This window comes from Alligator sinensis, unplaced genomic scaffold, assembly GCF_000455745.1.
Source record: "Alligator sinensis unplaced genomic scaffold, ASM45574v1 scaffold1213_1, whole genome shotgun sequence".
NCBI lineage: Eukaryota > Metazoa > Chordata > Crocodylia > Alligatoridae > Alligator > Alligator sinensis.
In genome coordinates, this window is record NW_005842401.1 from 674,281 (window position 1) to 696,645 (window position 22,365).

At 38.5% G+C, this 22,365-nt stretch overlaps 1 protein-coding gene across 1 annotated transcript in view; it reads left to right on the top strand.

The window, feature by feature from the left end:
- RTTN (rotatin) overlaps window positions 1-22,365 on the top strand; it is a 147,871-nt gene that overhangs the window by 108,648 nt on the left and 16,858 nt on the right. Inside the window, exons 34-40 of the mRNA XM_025211349.1 lie at window positions 3,051-3,162; window positions 4,411-4,609; window positions 5,266-5,356; window positions 9,581-9,734; window positions 10,063-10,200; window positions 11,817-12,028; window positions 19,596-19,701. Of these exons, the coding sequence (XP_025067134.1) occupies window positions 3,051-3,162; window positions 4,411-4,609; window positions 5,266-5,356; window positions 9,581-9,734; window positions 10,063-10,200; window positions 11,817-12,028; window positions 19,596-19,701 (1,012 nt within the window). The remainder of the gene's footprint in view (window positions 1-3,050; window positions 3,163-4,410; window positions 4,610-5,265; window positions 5,357-9,580; window positions 9,735-10,062; window positions 10,201-11,816; window positions 12,029-19,595; window positions 19,702-22,365) is intronic.

Here is a 22,365-nt window from a genome sequence, read left to right on the forward strand (position 1 = left end):
AAATTTTGGATCTGGGTTGCCAACTTCTTATGATGACCAAACTTTTTTACTTTCAAATGTTTTTGCTTATATACGTTTCACAAAATGTAACTGTAATCGGCCGTGTCTGTCCGGTGCTTCCCGCCTAGGCTCTTCTGGTTTCCCAGGGCCAACCACAGGCTTGTGGGCTGACAGTTTGTCCCGGCACCAGTTACCTGACCCACTGAAGCTTCTTACATGCCATGTCTTTGATGGAAATCTTTCTCTCGGGGACTGATGTTACACCCAGTTCAGTGATATTTGGTCTCTTGGTGGCACGAGGATTTTGGGGCTCCACCTCCCTTACACCCCACCTAGTGCCAACCTTGTTGTGTCGATGTTCCTTGGACCTGGCGTTGATGTCAGTCACCATCCTCATCAGTTTTCTCATCGTTCTTCTTGACCCTCTCCCCAGGAGGGTCCTCACGTTCCTCCTCTGGACGCCTGGGGGAATTCCCTTGACTCTGTGGGTGAAGGTAGCTCCCCACATGGGGGTTGCCACCACCAGTCATCTTCGGCTTCTGCCTAGTTTGTCTGCAGCCTGCTGTAGGCTGTCGGGGACTTCCTTCCGGTCCCACCGTTGGACCAGAACCCAGGGCTTTTATCTGGGGCTTGCTGCCATAGGCACCAAATCGGTGCTGGCATGCCCTTACAAAGCACCTCCAAGCCAGTGCCGGCTTTCCTTCTTTGGCCTGCCCCCAGGTCCCAGCTGGTGATGGCGTAGGATGCCTTTGGGTTCCCGGTAAGTTTTGCTGGGCAGTGGATGCACTGTCGCTGGCTCGTTCCCGCATCCCCAGGGGCTGAGAGATTGCCTGTGTGGCTTTCTCACCCCTGCTGCCATCTCTCTGTGGCTCTGCATGCTGCAGAGTCGCTGGTGTTGCCGGCAGCACGTAAATTCTATTGCCGCCGCCAAGGCCCCACGCCTTGGCATCCGGCAGGACTGCCGGCATCTTCAGTGGTGTGGGACTTTTGCCGTAGCCACCAGTTCCCTGTGCTTGGCGTTTCCCTTGGCCCCGCCACAGTAACCCTTCTGCCAGGCCCTGGACAAGGGTGGATTCAAAGTTAGGGTTTAACATAAACCATAACAAAGAAGTTTGGTTGTTAGTAAGATGTTTGCTGATTTGTCAGTAAAAGAAATTTTCTTGGGCTGGCAACCCTGCTTGACTTCAGTAATGGTTTTACACCAAGTTGCCTACATTACAGGAGTCTCCTACTCACCCCCAGTCCCTGATATCCACAAATGCACCTCACACTTTGCTGTCCCCTCCAGCTCATCGCCCAACCTTACTGATGCTGGTCTTTCATCCGCATTTGAGCACAGACCCCCCCCCCCCCCCCAAAGAGAGGAATGACTGTCTGCCTAACTGCCACCCATCAGTGTTGTTAAAGGCAGAGTTGCCACAGTAGCAGCATGTGGCTGGGAGCAGGGGCTAGGGGATACAAAACTCAAAGACCTGGAGGTTGCTGTGCTCCTGCTCGGACACCAGGTGATGGTGCCCTGCTGTCTGTCCTTCAGAATTTGCCTCTGAGGAAGGATTTTCAATCAAGCTCCAATTGCTTAGCATTTATACAGGTGGCTCAATCTTTTTAAAGATCAGTATTTTCAGGCTTGTTTTTTACAGCCTGTCCATAAATTTATGGGCAATTGGCAATCCTGTTTTGGATGACCCTATAAACATGTTTCTATCTCTGTGACAATTATTTTTGCAGCAGTAGTTTTTTCTCATGTTTTGACAAAAAGCCCTTTTGCAGGTTTATGTAACATTTATTGATGCTTTTACAACTGATAACTTAATATTTCTGTAAAGAAAAATTAATTTATGGCTTTAATCCGTTATAAAAATCCTTGGAGTTGAGATGCAGTGCCAAATCAGTGTTGAGTTGACCATAAAACAGGCTGGATTGGTTAAAGGCAAAGTAATTGAAATGGTCAATTTTAATGATGATTTAAATCAGCAAGCAAGAAAGCCTTGATTTAAATAATTGATTTTAGTTTTGTTTTTAGTTTTGTTTTTCATTTTTACTTTTTAGTTATAGTCTTTGTGAGTTATTCTCACATTGGCTGGGCTAATTTGATACCACTCTTTGATACTACAGGAAGATATGTTTTATTCTAATTTGATATTACTCTTTGATACTACAGGAAGATATGTTTTATCTGTATGTATTTACATCATTGTGTATATTTATTTGGGGTGTTTCTGATTAAATCCATCAGAATTTTAGATCACATTTCTGTATCACAAATTTACCATAGCAAGCACAGTACCATAGAAAGCAAAGTCCATCCTTTCATACCTAGTGTTTGTTTGTTTTGTTTTGGGGGGTTTTTGAATGAACTAGGGATTAAACAGAATAAGATTTTTCCTTCCTGAGAAGGCAGAACACTGTGCCTCTTCTAGAAGCAACTGCTATTGAAATCTGGGTTTAGCACATTAATCAAATTTGGTTCCAGGTGTTAACCAATGACTTCTATCAGTTCACTGTCTCCTTTCTTTAAAATTTCAGTAGCAAACTAATTGCTCGAATATTTGTATTTATTTATTTATTTTATTTAAATGTCTTGAATAGATTAAGCTATACTTTCAAATAGGTATTTTTTAAGAAGAAAAAATATATTCAGTATATCTCTGATAGAGCTTTGAATTATTTTTATGACAGGCATTGATACCTCTCAATATCCGTCTTCATCTAAATAATTAACTATAATTACTCGAAACACATTCAGAAAGTGTGGCAAAAATATAATTCCATTATGGCAGATTTTTGTTTCATTTTGCATAGCTGAAAAAAAGGTGGGAAAGGTCAGTGTGAATAATTGTAATGAATTTCTGGAATTGGGTGCTTCAGATGGGACCTGTTTTTGATAGAATTCAGGGAAACAACTTTTGAACACTACATATTTAAAAAAAACAAACAACCAACCCAAACAAACCCCACTTCTCCTGAAAAATTAGCTGTAATTGGTTTATTCTGCTTATATTTAATAATTTTTGGAGTGAATAAACAACATTACTTTCATGGTTTCTTAGATCCTTTCTGCATCACCATCAGTAGGAAGTGCTGCTGAGTTGCAGGTGCCTGTCTCATCACATTCAACTAGCTTTATCCCTGAAACACCAGTTGATCGACTTCTGGCTCAAGGTAACCAGATGAATTTGATTTCAACCTTTTGTGTTTAAAATCTTTTGATATATGTGTATGAGTTTGTGTGTGTGCACAGGAAAAGGATAGATTATTCATGTTACCCAAGATTTGCTGATAAAATCTGGTGTCTTTATGGAATGGGAGTGAATTGCACATGAATGTTGTATCTAGCAGCTGCTGCTTAAGGTCATAAAAAAATTAACGACGGTCTTTTGGGGAGGTGGATTTTTTTTAGAGAGCAGACTTGTGTTTAAACTAGTGACCTAAAATATTTGCATTCTGTAAGCAAGTTGGTTATGATCAGAAGTTGCATTCATTTGGTGGGGCGGGGTGTAGCTGTCTCGATCAGCTTTTATTGGGCAAATTTCTGTATAGGTAACAGACTTTCTTTGCTGGCCAACCTATTCAATACTTAGCCAGCAAAGAAATAGGGTTAAATAGTGAAGAAACTTTCTTTACCTTTAAAGATGGAACAGGATTGTTCAATTGTTCTGGCTATGTAGGGATGCCTCTACTGATCTTGTTTAAGATGCATCTATTTGGTGGAATTCTGATTCCATTGTTGTCAATCTATCAGCTTTCCAGAACACTAAGTTTTATTAAATAAATCAATGCTATGTGTAAATCATCTTCAGTTATAAAAGTTGTTGTCTCAGTCATTCTTCATCTCTTCTAATATGCCAGTCATCTTTATAAAAAACGTGTCACTACTCAGTGGAAACGTCTTTTTTAAATAAGCACATTGTTATATAAAGCAATGAAATTATTTTCTAAATTTATTTGAAAATCTTGCACATTTTATGGATACATATCTTTCTTCCTCATAAGGATAATCATGGAGATTGGGTTCCTCAGATGTATGGACATTGCTAATTGTCCTACTTAAAGGAAATAGATTACCACAAATTATATACATTATCATAAATGATTAAAAATGTAAAGAAAATAGAAAAATAATCCATGCAAATATTTTATTCATCATTTTTGCTTTTGTCTTTGGTTACTGTATTAGTCTCTTGTTCCAAAGTTTGCCAAGCAGTGTTGCATGTTTGACTTCCTGTAGGTTAGAGGAATAACCATATGACACTTTAGCATGTTGTTATTTCAAGATCCCTTAATTTATTGTTTAAAAGTATATAAAGAAGTTTTTCTCATTACTTAGAGAAATGAAGTAGTTCTTTATGTCATATAATGGCTCTGCCTTATCACTTAGTGGTGTTTTTTGTTTTGAATATTGTGTTCTAGGTCAGAGTGACACAACTACAACAGCACCTTCAAGTCCATGTGATTCTCCCCTGTCCGCTGTTCTCGCTAAACAGCATGCTGTAGTCACACCTCCTCTTGTATCGGCTGTATGTAGCCTGCTGGACAACCTGCTGGCTGTCATGCCAAAGGATACTGGAATTGCACTCCAAAAAGCACACTTATTACCACTTCTCAGTAGGTATGAGATGAATAACTGCTGATCTACAAATAAGTGTAGAAATAGAGAAAAACTAGAATGCAATGAGCAGTAATACCCATGTTTCTAACCAAAACTATCATTGATATTGATTGGCTTTTGGGTAGGTTGAGGTTTCACAAATGCTTTTTAAATGAAGCCAGTAGTAGCATAGACACATATGTTAATTTTATGTTCACAGAGTAGGTCTTTGTTTCCAGATAGGTGATTCTTACTGTTTTGGTTGAGTCTCTTAGTACAAGACTGTTCTTTACCCTTGTAACTACAGACTTTCTCTAAATAGGTAGGTATTCATGATTCTTTTTTTCAAAATGTAATATATGATCTAGTCAGATATTCAGAGTAGCAAGTGATTTATACTTCATTGTGCAATTCTCTTTTTTTAGTTGTACAAAATATGAAAAGAAGAAAACAGCTCTCTGCCTATTTAACAATGTATCATACTAGAAGTAGTACTAATATAGTTGGGTTTTTTATTTCCCAGCATTTTTGCACCAGTGTAGATACATTCACATTAAGAGTTGTATACTGTTTTCGGATAATTATAATGTCCTTGTAAAATATTGTACTCTGAATTACTGAACTATATTTTACCTTGTATATATTTCTAACATTTTATATCTTATATTTTACATTAGCCTTGTAAATGCTAGCTTGGTAGAGAGATGTATTTTGGAACTGAAAGCTCCATTGCCTCATCCATGTCATAGTGAACATACAAAAGTACAGGTTAGTGGTGTATGAATTTACAGATGTGAAATTACATGAGCTGAAATATGGTGCAGTTTAAGGAAGTTGTGCAAATATGTCTGTTTTACAGTATAAACCCATTATCTTGGTGTAACTGCTTCAGAGCTTTCCTAATCTATCATGTAATTGTTAAAACATGACTTGTACCTAAAGATCCTTTAATGAATTAGGAAGCGAAGTAGACTACATGTTTTATTCACAACAGACTATTTATTTATAATTATGTTTAAAAATCTCGGGCCACAAGATACTAAGTTTTTAATATTTTTAACATTTAAATTACTTAAGAAAACAATTTTTTAAACCTTATTTTTTAAGTTAGATGCTCAGCCAATTCTGTATTATCTCTTTACCTAGTGTGCTTATGAACAGATGGATTATAAACTGTCACAGTCACAGAATTTTTTTTATGGTGACAATATAGCATAGTTGTGGTCTTAGTGGCATTTTTATTATAATCATTTTGCCAAAAATTTTCTATTAAAAAGTATTTGTTAACATTACAATAGTGCTATATTCAGTAATTACGACTATGTGCAGGCATTACTTTTAGAACAATCTAACTAGTTAGATTATTCCAAATGCTAATCTGTGCAGACATTTGTGGATTTAAATTGGGCCAAAAATTGTAGAGCTGATCTGAGTTCACCCGAGTGTAAATGTTTGCTGGATTGGGTTAACCTACTCGTTCACTAACTTAGATCAGGAATGGGTAAACGGCAAACATTTGCACACGTTTGGAGCGCAACCTTGGGGCCAGGAAAACCTAGTTGCTCATCCCAGCCCTAAGGCTGCACTCTTCCTACCTCTCCCCCTGACTGGGCTATTTTTAATACCTTGATTCCCTCCACAGACCTGCCAGCCTTCCGAATCCCACCCATCCCTCCCCCCACCCCTAGTTACTTACATTATGTTCCCGGCACCAGTGAACATCTACATACACCACTCCCAATCTACAATCGCACAACTTCAGCAACCCTGGTGATAGTTGACTTGGTGTGGCAAACGTTTATATGCACCCTTAGAATACTTTCCATTCTTTTATTAAAAACTTCTGAAATATTTAAACAAAAGGTAAAATTTGAACAAATTGCATGCGTTTTCATCAATAAATTCTACATGTTATTTATAGAAAACTGTGTATTCAAAAAGCACACAACAAATTGTCCATTAAATTGTCTGATTTAATATACTGATGTCTCAACCTATCATGCTGTTACTGACTTAAATAGTTTTAGTTTTAAATAGCTACGTAATGTGCAAAGCATTACACTTTTATTGTGCTCATGTTATTTATTACCTAGTTCACACAACAAATATGATCACCTGATTTCAGGTCCTAATCCTGCAAATATTTAAGTGTGTGTATAAATCAACCCTAAAAATAAGATGACTCCCCAATAATTAGATTTTATATATGGAAATTTTATAAATTTGTTATAATTTTTCCAGGTATAGAATCTAAGTATTGGAGGATTGTCTTGAATCCCACCTCCCACTATCACTCTACTGATACATCAGGGAAAGTAGTGGCCAGGGAGCACCATTGCCCACTGCCTTGTCCACTTCTTCCCCCTGCAGCCTTGCTTTTCCCCCCCCTACACCCCCTGCCCTCAGCTCCCCACAGCATCTGCCCCTCCCCCAAACTCTCCCCAGTCTCTGCCCCTTTTCACCTCCCAGCACTCTCTGCAGTTTCTGCCTTTTCCCCTCCCTCAGTCCTAACCATCAGATGCTGCTCGGGCTGCTCCATCCCAAAGCACAGCACGTAGAAACTCAGCCCTTGCCTAGCCATGCATCATTGTCAGTGCAGCTGATTGGCCAGGCAAGCTATGTAGCAGTGCTGGTGCTGCTGATTGGCTGGGCAGAGGAAGGAGTTTCCATAGGCTCTGTGCCTGGGAAAGACCCCAGCCTGAGCTGAAGCCAAGATGCGGGGGGAAGGGTGTGGGCAGGTGGCAGAAGCTGCAAAGAGGAAGTGGAGATGGAGGATTTCTGTGAGTCTAGCTCTGGTCCCAACTTAGGTTCAGGGCTAGAGACAGAGCTGCAGCAGCTGCCTGCTCCCCCTTTCTTTTGTATGTAAATATAAGATGAGTGGCTTTTTTTTCCCATGCTGTTTGGGAGGGAAACCTTGTCTTCTATTTGAGTAACATGGTAATTGTCCTTTATACTGCAGTAATACATGGAAAAATATGGTTAGAGCATGTCACAGAAAATTCTAAAAAGAAACAACCGTAACACATGTATTAACAGGAAGACACAGGGTGCTTATAAAGTCCTTCTGAAAATTTAATAAATTTGGATGTACACATGATACAAGCAAACTGTAAATGGTGACTGAAAGCATAATTCATTAAGTTTTAACATAGTACAGCTCAATTTTCTAGACTTCAACATAACCACCATCTTTTCTGATACATTGTTGAATCTGATTTTCCAACTAGTAGAAAACATATTCCAGTTGCTGCTGAATGATTTCATTAATTGCTTTTGTGATCTGTACCCTATGCATAGCTTACACTATGCTAAAAAAAAACCTTAATGAATTATTCTTTCAATCACCATTTACAGTTTGCTTCTATCATGTGTATATCCAAAGTTATTAAAGTTTAAAGTTGCACAAGGACTTTATAAACATCCTGTATATTGATGGTATATATACCAATGACTTACGAAATATAAATTATCCCAGACTCTTCTACAATGCTCTCTGCCAAGATAGCTGATTTTTTTTATGCAGGGAAAAAGTGGTAAATTTAATCTCTCTGGGCTTCACTAAAGCAATTGATGTAATGCCATGTGAGAAATTGTTATGGAGCTAGAGAAGATGGGGATTGGTAGAAGTATTCTTATGTGGGTTGAAAGTAGCCACATGGGAGATAAAAATGGGTAGTGTTTTAAAAAAGATGCATCAAGCTGGAAAAAGGATATTAATAGAATTCCTCAAGAATTAGTTTTAGGACCACTCTTATTTTCATGAAAGACAATTGCACAAATATTGGAAAGAGGGATGACAAACACAAAACCAGGAGACATCCTCAGTATGGAGGAGGGTTAGGTAATGCAGAAAGAACTGCATAACATTGAGCACTGGAGTAATCAAAATTAAGTAAAATTCAGTAGGACAAAATACAGAGTTATTTAGTAACAAAAAAATTATGCTGTGTACTTGTAGCCCATCTGCTGGAAATGAGTGAAGAGGAGAAGGACATCATGAGGTCATCTAGTCCAGCCGCCTGCTTAGAACAGGATCACCCCCTGATTACACTATACCAGTCAATGCAGTTTTAGGATACAGCAGGAGAGGAGAAAGGAGTGCTATTGTAAAAGTCACTGGTGATGGTTCATCTGGAATATTTTCTACTGTTGTGGTAATTAGTGGTTGCATATACATACTCAAATGATCTGGGAGAATTCTCCCAGGTTTGTTTTCATGGTAGGAAAATTTACCTAGAGACAGCTGAGTAGATTACTTTATGACATCCCTTCTAGCCCTACTTTCTTCTATGATCCTGTTTGCCTCCCTTATAACTGCATCCCACTGGTAAATGGTGTGTACTCTGATCAAACAGTAGACCCAGGTCTTTCTCCTCTTCACTCATTTCCAACAAGTTGACCATTATTGCATCATTTAAAAAAATGCCAAGGCTTTCTACAGCACCTAAATTACATCTAGGAAAACAGGGTTTTTTTTTAATATTCTTAGTGTCCATGTAACTTTAAAAGAATTGTGGTGTTCTCATTATAGAATGTATTCTGTATTATTCTGTGCAAATTTCCAGAAGCAATCAAAAGACTTTAGAGAGAAATTTATTAAACATTCAAAACATAATTGATTAGATCACCTTTGAAAGAAAATAACAGTGACACTTTTTGCCAAAAAAAAAAATGTATTCTTTTATCAACATTTCTGCTCTGGATTTCATGCAAGTGATTTCATACAAATGTTGGCAGTAGGAATTTTCTATCATTTATCATAAAACATAACTAAGACTAGTTCTTTTTTAATGTCTGCCCTATTCATTCTTTTTTCACGTTTTATCTAGTTGATATGTATCTTAATTATATATATTTGATACATATAATTGAGATGTGTGCATGCATGTTCATTCAGAAGGGGGTATTAAGTAACATAATTTGGTATTTTCTAAGGTAATGCAGGTGCAAAACTACACCTTAATTCTGAGTCCCTTTTATTATGCTTAACAGGTTTTGTTGCTGCTTCAGTATTTATCATCAGTATCCAGGCTTCTGCAGTCATGCTTATTAGTAGATATTCAGCTTGTGATCCAAGATGAGCTACTGAAACCTCTTTTAGAAAATGTGTTCATGATCCTCTCTATATCTGCTAAGGATGGCTTGGGTAATATATAGTTATATCTGTGCTGTAGACAGACAGTTGCAACTTTTTATTTAGCAAAATCAATACCGTGTTTCCTAATATTAGGCATTAAATTGTAAAGTTACTAGTTTCTTTTCTGCATACTAATATTTTAGGAGTGTATGTTATATGTTTCCCATTCACCTCTACTCTCTCTTTGTTAAGCTGCTTTCCCACAGCGTTTTGGAAATAAATGCTTTTGATAATGCCATCACATTTTATTTTAAATGTAAATCCCCATGATCAAACTTAGATATCCAGTTTTGCATGTGGGTGTTATTAGCTTGAACTTTGTATGTTCTCTTTGTAGATACTGAGTTAACATCTGCTCTTCACCAAACATGGACAGACTTGTTTAGCCTTCTGGCTACATTGTTAAGGAAAAGTGGCCAAATCTCTCTTCCATCTGTGACAGCAGCTCTTGCAAATCATTGGACTGCCGTAATTGGTAACACCTATTCTTAGATGGGTTTAAAACTTGCAGCTAATAACAAACTAGTGTGAATTCCTATTAGATGCTAACAGGTATTTTCAGAGGACATGTCTGTAACAATAAACATAAATTATGTTTGCTTTATGGTGAGGAGAGGCAAAGTATATATTGACCCCTTTTTTTTCTTTTTATAACTTTCTTTTATGATTTTAGTAGCTTAGTAATGTAATCTTGCAGATGTTATTCTCAGGTTTTAAAGACCTGGGTAGACAAAGCCTTGGATGGGATGATATAGTTGGAAGTGGTCTTGAGCAGGGGGGTTGGAGTAAGTGACCTCCTGAGGTCCCTTCCGCACCTAATTTTCTATGATCCTGTTATTCTATTCTAATTTACAAATGTGCTTGTAATGTACGTATTTTAACAGTTGTCAGTTGCAAATTTTGGCTAAATCGGTCAGCTTTAATTAATGATGGAAACAAGCCACTGTCATGTTGTATTTATCTTTTTCTAAGAAGTATAAGTTTTCTAGTTATACTTTGGAAACATAAGTGTTTGAAAAATATTTGTCAAGTTCATAAGCTTTTCTTACTCAATTTGAGTGGTTATTCATGTTATTTGTATTGCTTGTATCTGATAATTAAGGCTCAAATTCAGCAAAGTATTCAAGCACACCTACATTAACATATGAGAGCAGTTGCATTTAAAGTCTGGGCTCAATTTAGATATCTACCAAGTAACTTGATGAATCTGGGACTAATAAGTAAATCTCCAATGACAGCATCTGACTGTGGTTGTTATTAGCACAGTTAGACTTGGGGCACTCCTTGGAAAATGCCAACTCTTAGCTTTCACTCATTTTTTTGACTGGAAAAATCAAAATAAAAGAACAACTTCTCTGTTACAAAGCACTCAGAACGACCACAACAGATCAGAATCTTTTTAACACTATGGATTCCTATTAGAAATCTCTTAGTTAATCTTGTGAATTGCATGTAGGATTTGCACTTCTAATAGTGCTCATGGCACCTCAGGGTACCGTGATACCCTGGCTGAGAATCACTGCATTGGTGTAATGCAGAGTTCTAACCTAAAGTGGACACTTGCTGTGGCTGTTGTAATAGACCAAACAGTCTTCAGGGTAGCAGGACTGTGTCAGCAAAGTCTTTGCTTGCCCTCCTGCCACAAAGGGTCATGTCCATCGGGGTTCCAAATGCTGCAGCAGATCATGCCTCACCTCTAGCTCACCAGTTGGCTGGATGGAGCAGCTTTGCATTGAATCTAGCCCATGTGCTATATATTTGGCACTCATGAACAGCTATTTTAATACTCATTTTTTCTTCCTATGTAGGTTTAATGCAGAACATTTAATTCATTCATGTACTCAATGTAGCTGAGGTTTAGTGTTTAAAGTAGTGTAACAGAGGGCATGACCAGGGCAGCAGCCCCATATGTCACCTCTGTGATGATGGGCAGTGGGGAGGAACAGGTGCAAAAACGGCCATTGATGCAAAAAAACCAAAACAAACAAACAAACCTGTTGTTCAAGCGGTGGCCTGTCTGTTCTTGTTCTGAAATATTTGAGCTTTTTTTGGTGCTAAATGTCATTCTTTTTTTTTATGTAACTTTTTTAGATACAGTTTGTGATTGTGTGCGTCTGTCTACCATGTGCCCTGACTTATACGTGGCCAGTTTGCAATTCCTCTCCATTCTGTTGGCTGAAGAAGGGAAAAGACAGCTCCAAGATAAACAGAATATTTGCAAGAACCCAACAATTACTTTTCTTCTAGATGAAGCTGCGGAAAGTCAGGCATCAGTAACCCAACTTAGCGAACTATTAATTGAGGTATAAATTTTATATATTTAACTAGTGATACAGTGGTATTGTTTTGATTACAAGTCTGAGCCTGTTCTGGTTTTTTTAGTATGATGATACTGAAGTCTAATTAAAAAAATTGACCAATCTTATCTGAGAACTACAATTATCTATTCAAATCCATAGTACATTAAATGTACTAATTTATAAAGTGTACGTGGCATAGATCTGCACCATACTCCCAGTATTATTATGCATCTGTGCCGCAAAACCACTAATTAGCATTATACTGCAACACTATGCCACAGTGCCACAAAGTAGCTCAGGGCAGGAGTAAAGAATACAGTATTTAACTGAAGTTTCAAGATGGTGTTATATATGCAGAATACAATTATGTAAATAAAATGCAAAGCACTATTCCAAATATTTGTTCTTCCAATTATTCAGTGGGATTTGTAAGCATCAAAACCTCCAGATTTCTTTTGTCTTCTATATGTCAACAGTAGACGTACCCTGAAACAACAAACCATAATCTTAAAAATTAGAGACCACAAAGACACATTAGGTCTTCAGTCCATCTCCTGCTACTGCAGCATTGTTGTTTACAAAACATTTATTAATGCATTGTCCAGTCCAGTTTTAAATCTGCCAAGCACTGAACTTCTACTTCTTCCCTTGGGAAAACTATTCCTCAGCCTAACAGATCTCCCTGACAGAACATATTTCTTGATATTCAACCTAAGTGTTTTTTCTTTCTTAATGTCACCTCATTATTCCTATTTTGACTTTCCTGTTCTTCCTTAAATAATTCCTTTCCCTCCTTGATATTTACACCCTTCAGTTATTTATAGACCAGTAAAATGTCTCTCATTGCTCACGACTCAGAAGATGTATATGGTACTATATATTTAACTTCTTTCTCCTCACAAGTCAATCCTTTCAGCTTCATAATCATTTCCATTGCCCTGCTCTGAGCTACCTGCAGTTTGTCACAGTGTATTTGATAGCAATAGTAATATTCAATACAAAAATATACTAAATGATTTACTAAAACCAAAATTCCTACATTTATTGTTTTGTTTCATAGGTTTGTCTGTCAGCATTTGTTCTTTATAAACTTCTGTGGTTTATTCCTCATATTATTCTGATATCTAAATGTCTAGTGACTTTTCTTTTTAATATTCCATTATTTTAGCACAAAGTGAAATGGTGATTTTTTTTAACTATGTGGTAGAGTCAGTTCTCGTGTAGCTATGCAGGCACACAAGATCAGATGTTGCATAGCAGTGTCCTTTAGCATTACACATGTCTTCTATCCCTCCTTGTGTTCCCAGTGGAGGATGTGAAGAGGAGAATGGCATAGTAACAAAATAGTGTCCGGCACAAATGCAAACTGTTATTTCTTAGTTCAAATTAATTTCTTCAGATTTTCAAACTGCTTCTAGCCTTCTATGATTTTTGTATGTCCTTTGGGGAATTACCCTATCTTGTACATTCTGAACTGAACATGCACAATATGCTTCTCTGGGCATGGACAAATGTACTTTTGTAGTGGCTTCAGTGGCATTTAGTGACTGCTGTACCTGTAGTGTCATCCAGGGCAAGTTTAGCTCACCTGAATCTCTGCAGGCTCAGTGAAACAGGCTGTACGGTCTTAAACTCACCCTTTTTCCAGCCAGTTTTGAAGCATCTACAGATGTACCTTTCTTGGTATATTTTGCTAGAATGCATAAGCCTTGAGGCTTTTCTGTAAAGGTCCATAAAAGTCTACACAGACTCTAAGATAAATAGCTACAGATTTGTACAACTTGACAAACCAGTATCACCGAGCAATCCATCAAAAACAGAAAAGATATTGTTGAAGAAACATCCTGCACCAACGCTGGCATTTGTCATTGACTTTGGTACTGGAAGAGTCAATCTCAACATCAAAATGAAATTTGTCACCAGCTGCTCTGGTGTTAAAGAGGTCTTGCATTGAAAGAGGTCTTGCAGGCAAAGCAGAAAGAAGTTCAGAAGTAGGAATGTGGTGGTCTTTCTTCAGTGACAGGCAAAGCACAACCTCCAGAGAGAAGTCTTCTAAGCACACTCAGCTATGATAGCTAACAGGAAGGAGCAATCAGCAATGCAGCAGACACCTCAAACACCAGTGTTGGCTCCCCTGACACTTACTTCAGTATCAAACCTGCCTTTTGTGAGTAACATTATTCTTTGGTACTATCAGATTAATCATTGGTACCTAAATACATCGACACCACCTAAGACTAGTACCAAGGACATATGTGACAGTACTGCCTCTAAACAAAATCTACTACTCATAGTAATTGGGCAGGAGAAATATGCCCATTATTGAGTAAAGAACCCTCTTAAGAATGCTGGTGATGTTGCTGGAAGACCTGAGCTTCTGCTATAAGACTCATCTGACAGTGATCTACTGTGATTGGCCCCACCATCTTGTGTGTGACCATGTTCTTTTTATATGGGATGCCATCATTGCTATCATAGAAATAAAAAAAAAACAAAAAACTAATCTGCTTTAGGAAGGAAATCTCTCCTCCTAGTAAGGCATCCTGGTCAGGTTATCATATTGGAATATGAAGAGGAGCTACAGCCAGGGACAGACCAATACCAGCTCTTTGTGGGAATTGTAGAGATTGTTAAGATCAAAACATCAGTCACTTCAGAGATGGCTCCCAAACAGCGAGACCTTCTATGCAGAGTTTCTGATCCAGTCAATATCATCCTCCTCACTAATGAGAATCTGTGGCAAATGCTGCACCCTCAATAGTGAAAGGCCAAAAGGAAGTAATGTGCTAAGTTCTAGCAGTGTGGACTGAGTACTTCCTTTTGCACTATAACCCAAATTCCTAAGTCATATAGTCATGTATAGTCATATGCAATTATTAGCAGAAAGAGTGCTGAAGTCCAAGATGCCCATACTTTCTTTCCTGTTTGAAAGAAAGTTGGCTAACTGCCCGTCCTGCTGGTTAATTATGACTTTCTCAGAAGGATCAAGGAAGCCCAAGCTGGATCCAAAATGATCTTGCTATACTTAAGATACATCGATGACATCTTCATCATTTGGACTGAGAACCTGCAATCTCTGATTGAGTTCCATCAGAAATTCAACAGTCACCATCCCTCCATCCGACTTTCTTTAGAATACTCCAGCACCAACATCTCCTTTTTAGACACAATGATCAGTATCCAGAAGGGTAAAATACAGACCACAGTATACAAGAAACCCACAGACCAACATACATATCTGCACAGAACCAGCAATCACCCTAAACACACCAAAAAAGCTGTGATATACAGCCAAGCCCTCAGATACCACTGCATTTGTACTGAAGAGAACACCCAGGATTGCCACCTCACCAATCTTAAAAAGGCTTTCACCCAACAAGGACACTCCTCCAGAGAGGTAGATCACATGTTTGAAAGAGCCACCTGGATACCACATGAAGAACTGCTGCGGTACAGAAGAAAACCCCCCACAAATCGCACACCGCTGGTTATGACGTATCACCCCCTCCCTTGAACCTGTACAGAAAATCCTCAAAAAATTGCAACCCATACTAGACAGAGCCACCCATCCTAGCCTTTAAACGAGCACCAAACCTTGCCAACCTCATCGCCAGAAGCAAACTTCCTCAAGCCCAGAACACACCAAAAGGATCCAGACTGTGCCAGGACAAGAAATGCAAAACCTGCCAACACATCTCCACCACCCCCACTATTACTACACCCCACAACAGAGCCATCAGCCTCCCAGGATCTTACAGCTGCACCTCCAGAAATGTAATATGCCTCATCCAATGCACCAAATGCCCTGATGGAAAATATGTAGGAGAGACCAAACAACAACTGCGCACCAGAATGAACGCACACCGGAGATCTATCAAAGACAGAAATACCCAATTACCGGTGGGGGCACATTTCTCACAGGAGGGCCACTCTCTCTCCAATCTCTCAGTCCTGATCCTCAAGGGAAACTTACACAACACTTCCCAGAGACGAACCTATGAGCTCCATTTCATCAACCTCCTGGATACTAGAGATCAGGGACTAAACATAGACATTGGATTTTTGATACATTATAATCTGCCTGGCAACTGACTCCCCAGCCCAGCCCCTGGCTTCTTTACTTTTCATTCCAACCAGGAAGAGCGCACACCAACTGCTGAAACTTCCTTAGCCTGACAAAGGGTTTTTGAACCCGAAAGCTTGCTTAATAACTTTTCTCCAACTATTTGGGTTGGTCTAATAAAAGATATCAAATTCACCCAAGGAACCTTGTCTGCCTATGTCCTTAGACCAACACGGCTACAACCTAAACCCCTTTTAATAGTACTGCACCCAGACACTGAAGCTGTGGTGGTGGTTGTGCAACAAGCATTGCAGCTTCCGGCATTGAGGTGAGTGGAGACCACAGCTGAAGAGACATCCCTTCTGCAGGTTCAGAGCTGTGACCTGCAAATGAGTGGACGGATTGCAAAAGCTCCTTGTCTGGCCATTTAAGATGCAAGTCAAAATGTAATGGGTAAATTGAGGAAACTAATAACATATAAAGATCATTAAGGTTTAAACATTCTATCATACTTATTCATGTATCCCAAGATTCTGTAACAGGAAAAGAATTCTTACATCTCTTTTCCAGTAAGGTAGATGTATGGAAAACTGAATACTTGGTGATATGACTCTGATTCCATCAGCTGTCCACTATATTGGGTTTATTTATGGGTTTTGTTTGGTGTCCTTTAGTTGGAATCTGAACCTATAGCATAGATTTAGGGCTGTGCAAGTTTTGAATTACCCACAATAGTGTTCTTTCACTTACCTTAGAGTTTAGGAAGGAAGCTTTTAGTTGGTTGCAAGAGTTGCTTAGCGTTTAGGGACTTCCTGGTTTAATGTCCTAGCTATACTTCTCTCATTGCCTAGGATGTTGGTTTTTTTCAGTTGTGTTAATTGCATACTATTTAAGGCAAGGATGTCAAATTCATGCCGCCCTGTAGGCCTGATGAGTGGTGTGGGGCTGGTCCATGGGCCAACAGACCCCTCCCCCACACCCCTGCAAATACTTGATCCAGCAGCTTGTCCAGCCAATCTGGGACCCATGCTCCATGTGGTACAGATCCCACAGCAACTGGAATGGGGGTGGTATGGTGCAGTCTGTCCAGAGTGGCAGGCCCTCCCCCGCTGGGAGGGCGCCCCAGAGGGCCAGCCACTCCGCATATGGTAGCCACCCCGGCCAGACTGTGCTGAACAGAGCATCTGCAAACACTATGCTCAGTGTGGGTCCCAGACAGGCTAGAGCAGCCACCATGTCTGGTGTGCATCTGCTCGAAGTGGACTGTGCTGCATGCAGTACACTTTCCAGCTGCTCTGGGATCCAGTCCAGTCTTTTGACCAGCCCTGTGGCACGGACATATGATGTCCCCTGTGTGGGTCTGATCAGCCCCAGGGGCAGCACTGGGGGCCAGTTGGCAAGGCTCTGCAGGGCAGATCTGACCTGTGAGCTGTATGTTTGACACGCCTGATGAGTTTGGGTTTGGGGAGGACAGGAACTTGGCCATAACTCTGTCCCCCTTTTATCCTTTACTGTATTAGCAGAAGGTGTATCAAACCCAGCCTGTTTTCCCCCACTGAGTCCCCATTTGAGGACTTACGGTGTGCATACGTTACTAGGTTACTGAAAGTTCTTTTTAATTGAGGGTATATTGTATACAGTGGAGCATCAGTGTGCCCACAGGCAGTTACTATACCATAGAGATGTAAGTTTACTCCCTAGGTTACCTTATAGTAAATTTTTCATTTGCCTACTTCCTTAGTGAGAAATTTGCAAAAAGCAGAAAATCAAATTAAGGAATTTCAGTGGGAATTGAGTACATAATCATTTTGGTGTCTTAGAAAATCTGCTTCTGATTTCCTAATGCCAGTGTTTATAAGAATTGAGCTAAAATTGTTTTCCTTTAGCTCCCACTTCTCCCTATTTGTCTTATGAGCATCTAAGATGACTTGCAGTACTCTGCTCCATTAACTTCTCCTTTCTTTGGTAATTTCTTTGACCAACTAAAATGTTCCCTTACTCATAAGAATTACAGTATTATCATATTTTAGCCCCAGTGATGTTAAATCTGTTCTCAGTTGTTATTATAGCTGTACATAAGCAATAAGTTTGTTCTAGATTTTCACTTACTGAGAGGTCTTACCAAAAAAAGATTCCCCTTCTATCTTTCCTGCTATGCTTGTAGTACTATCCTTGTGTCTCTGTTCTTAAAGCATATTGCTCTTCCATTTTATTGTAAAACATGTTTTCTTGGCAATTGCTATCTATATCTTTATTTTTAACTCTACATTAATAATATATAGACTACAGAACCATTCTGCACACTCTACCTTTGTATTCTAATCTGTTCTAATCCCATATCACTGGAACTCTTTTTCTGCACTAAAAATATTGATTTTCATCTTTTGACCTTTTCAGTCCTGTCTGAATCCAGATTTTGGTAAATTATTATAATGCTAGAGCAAATGTTGTTGCTTTATTGCACATTAAAGTTTGAAAAAAATATATATTTTATTTGAGTATTCCTAGCTAAAGGACAAAAGGTAATAGAGGCAGATATATTTGATGGAAATAGTGGGGGTACAATCTATTAGGTCCCTGACCATGAGAATGTGCCCTACATGGTATGATTTTTTTATTAAAATACTTCTCATTTTATTGATAAAAATATTAAAGTTTCTTCACTCGGTTGCAATATGCTGATTGTGGATTATAATACATATATATTTCAGTTAGTTTCCATACTAGTTTGGGTTGGTATTTTAGGGACCATTGCTCAGGAGATTTCATGCTTCAAGTGATGTGGTTGACTTTGAGAAACTGATTTTATAAACAAGTGTCCTCTCCATTAAGTTGATGAGGTAACTGGGTTGAAAAATTAGAGTATTTGTTTAATTTCTGTAAAGTGCTATGGATCTATGGAAGAAAAGGTCTAATGTCCAATTATTTGTATTATTACTGTTGGTAGAACAGTGAACCATCTTATGTCTTGTATGACATAAAATAAAAAAAGATATTTTTGGTAGCTGGAAAAATGTGCTCTAATAGTTTATTTTTACTCTCAAGACATTCTCAAGTATTAATATCTAATAAAGCCTTCTAATTCCTTCATCTTGCAGAAAGTGTGTTGGAAGCCAGTAAAAGAATGGGAGCAAGGTGTCATTGCTAGAGAAAGAGGATTAGATTTTTGCATAGGAGTTCCATGTTGAGAACATGAGTAACAAAAAAGAAATCGGGTTTTGGGGGAGTAACGAGAAAGGAAAGGAAGTGAGAATAGAGTGAAAAGAGAAATTCAGTTCTTACCTTGTCTGAAAAAATGATAGAACATTTTGGAGAAATTGGTGAATCATCTGTAATATGGGTTAGTCCCTCACATGTAGGGGACAGGAACATATTAGTCCATCATTAGAATGAGAATTTGAAATGTTGCATCACCTCTGTAGGTATAAACATTGCTTTCAACATGAACATTTCTCCAGGATCTGTTTTACTTTTCCAGTGTGGTGATGAATCTTGCATTATTTGCAGAGCTATGAAGGAAAATCCTCTAAGGACATGCTGAAGCGAGTTTGTGCAAGTGCTTTACTGACACTGTTGGCTGTCAGTAAGACTACACAGAAACGTGCCTTGCAAGGTGAGCTTAAAGAAACCTTATACTCTAAATGAAACATTTCCAGTGCATCTTACATTTTTTTTCAGCCTAGAATTAAAGCTTTTGTTTTAATACTGCTTTTGCGGATCTACTTTGCATTTTTTTTTGGTTGGTTGGTTCGTTGGTTTGCAAATCCATTTTGAATTAGTGAAGTTTACAGTAATAAATGAATGGTATTATCCAGTACAGCCTGACAACTTTTTGGAAAAGTTGTAGTTTCTTTTCTTTCTGGATAGGATCAAATATCGCCAATAAGTTTGGCAATATTTGATATTTGAAGGTTGGCAATATTTGAAGTTTCAACTTGCAGAATTTCATTTAAAGTGATATAGCTGTCCATCCAAAGTCAGTAGTGAACATCTGACAGCAGCCTCTGTAAAATAAGTATGATGGTCACTGTTCAGTGTCCAGTGCATAAGTGTTTACACAGTTTACCACCCAGCTAGGTATTTACTGCTCCTATGCCACAAATACCATAAAGCGTACAGAGACAACTAGTTAAAAGGGTTAAACTACCCTCTCGTGATTCCAGAGAGAATGACCTGGTCCAGGATAAGGGTAATCACTGGACAACTTGCACTGTTATTGCCATTCCATCACATATATTTATTTTATATATTTACAAGGACATGAAAAGGAAGGACATTTCTAGAAATGATAGAGAATTCTGGCATCTTGTGTCATTTGCAGAATATTATATAAACATTTTATTATAGCATTCATAATCTATTAAAGAATGTATTTATGTTGTAATACTCAATATTTTGCATTCTCATGAATGAAATGAAACTACTCAGAACATGATATTGGGATGTTTCCTTCCAATAAAACACGGGTTAATGACTTTTCCCAAAATTTTGTTCATTACACTTCCTTTACATCACGTATTATGTCAATGATTTAAGCATCAGTTAATCCACAGTAAATATTGAAACTCTACAAATTTATTAATTTTTAAATCATTTTTAATTAATCATAGAAACTAATGTTAGGAAAAAAGTCGTAGTAGATCATTACCAGTTTCCAGAATTATGCCCTAATTTTCCTTTCAAGTGTTTAATATAGAGTTCATGAGCTTCAGTAGATGCTTTTATTGTACTTTGATTAGCCTTGAAACCCTACAGCATGGTTAAAACATGAAAGCAGACAAAGAGAGACAGTAATGAAACATTTGATCTTTTTAACTCTATTTTAATAAAAGAATTAAAAAACAAAACAAAACCCAAAAATAGGAAAGCAAAGGCAGGAATGTTAATTTTTAAGGTTGTTCATGCTTAATGCATCTAATTGATCATTTCAGAAATCTTCAAACTATTTGATATGGGTCATGTGATAAAACAAGGCTATTACTTTGTGTCCTTTTAAGCAGTCACAGTATTTTAAAACCTTCTGTTCTCATTAAGAAATAAAACATTCAGCTTTCAAGGATGTACCCTTAAAGTTGTTTTAATAATTTAAATACATTACTGATAAATGACAAGTGTTAATGGTAAAAGAATATTTATGTAAACTTATCTTAAGTTGCTATTTAGAGATTTTTAATGTTTAAAGTTCTTGTATAAGCTGCATTCTAACCTTTCTCTACACGTTAATTACAGCTTTAATTTTGATCCATGCATGCAAGACATGCATCTAAACCTGCCTTTTTCCTACAAGCTTATAGCCTTTGTAGTGATTCTCTCTCCAAAGCTACCCCTACTGTTTTCATACTTGAGGAGTTAAGGAGCCCTGCTGTAGTATTATATCCCTACATTGATGTACTCTCTTCCAAAGCATTCAAGAGCATCTGCAGACTGGGCTGGATAGATGAAGAACCTAGTAGTTGCCTCAGGAGGTGCACAGTAGTAGCATTTGCCTGCTGTGTTATTTTGCCCATCCCTGTCCTAAAGTAAAGCCCACGGAGGGATTTTGTCTGGCCCGTGGCAGCTCTCTGTCCTGCATAGTCCAGGTGCCATCTGGCCCATGATGCATCCCGCCACTTCTGGGTGCATAGCTGGGCTGGGGTGGCTCCACAGCCAAACTACATTTCCCAGCAGCCCTGGCAATGATGTCTCCTTCCAGCTGCAGCTCCCCTCTGCCCTGGCCCTGTGGAGACTAAACAGGTTCCATGCGGGCAGGGCCCAAGCCTTGGGCTGAGCACGCAGCCCCAACCTGCCCCATGCAGGGGGGTTGGGGTCCCTGCAACACTCACTCCAGATCTGCCTGTCCCAGCCCCAATGAGTAGCAGCAGCTCAGCAGAAGCTGGTGCTGGGGGAAAAAGCAGGATCTAGTACTTCGTTGGGGAACTCAAAAATTAGTAATAGTAAATGTTATTAATGCATTGCCCTAATCCGTTGCATAGTATTTCTGTATGCTATTACAGTTTGTCACTTTTCATCTCAAAGGTAGCTTGGCTGTACTTTGTAGGTAAACAACGTAATTCTTTTTTCTTTATTTTTCTTTTTATTGCAATAGATTGATAACACTTGAAATCTATGAAGCACTGTTAAATTCCTTTGAGAAGAAGAGCACTCTATATATAAAATATAAGAGATTTCATTGCGTAGCCACTGCTGTTAGGTTAAGTACAGTCGTTAACATCTAGCACATAAAACATTTTCTCAGAAAATGTGTGCCACACAGATTTCGGATTTTTTTTTGTTTTTT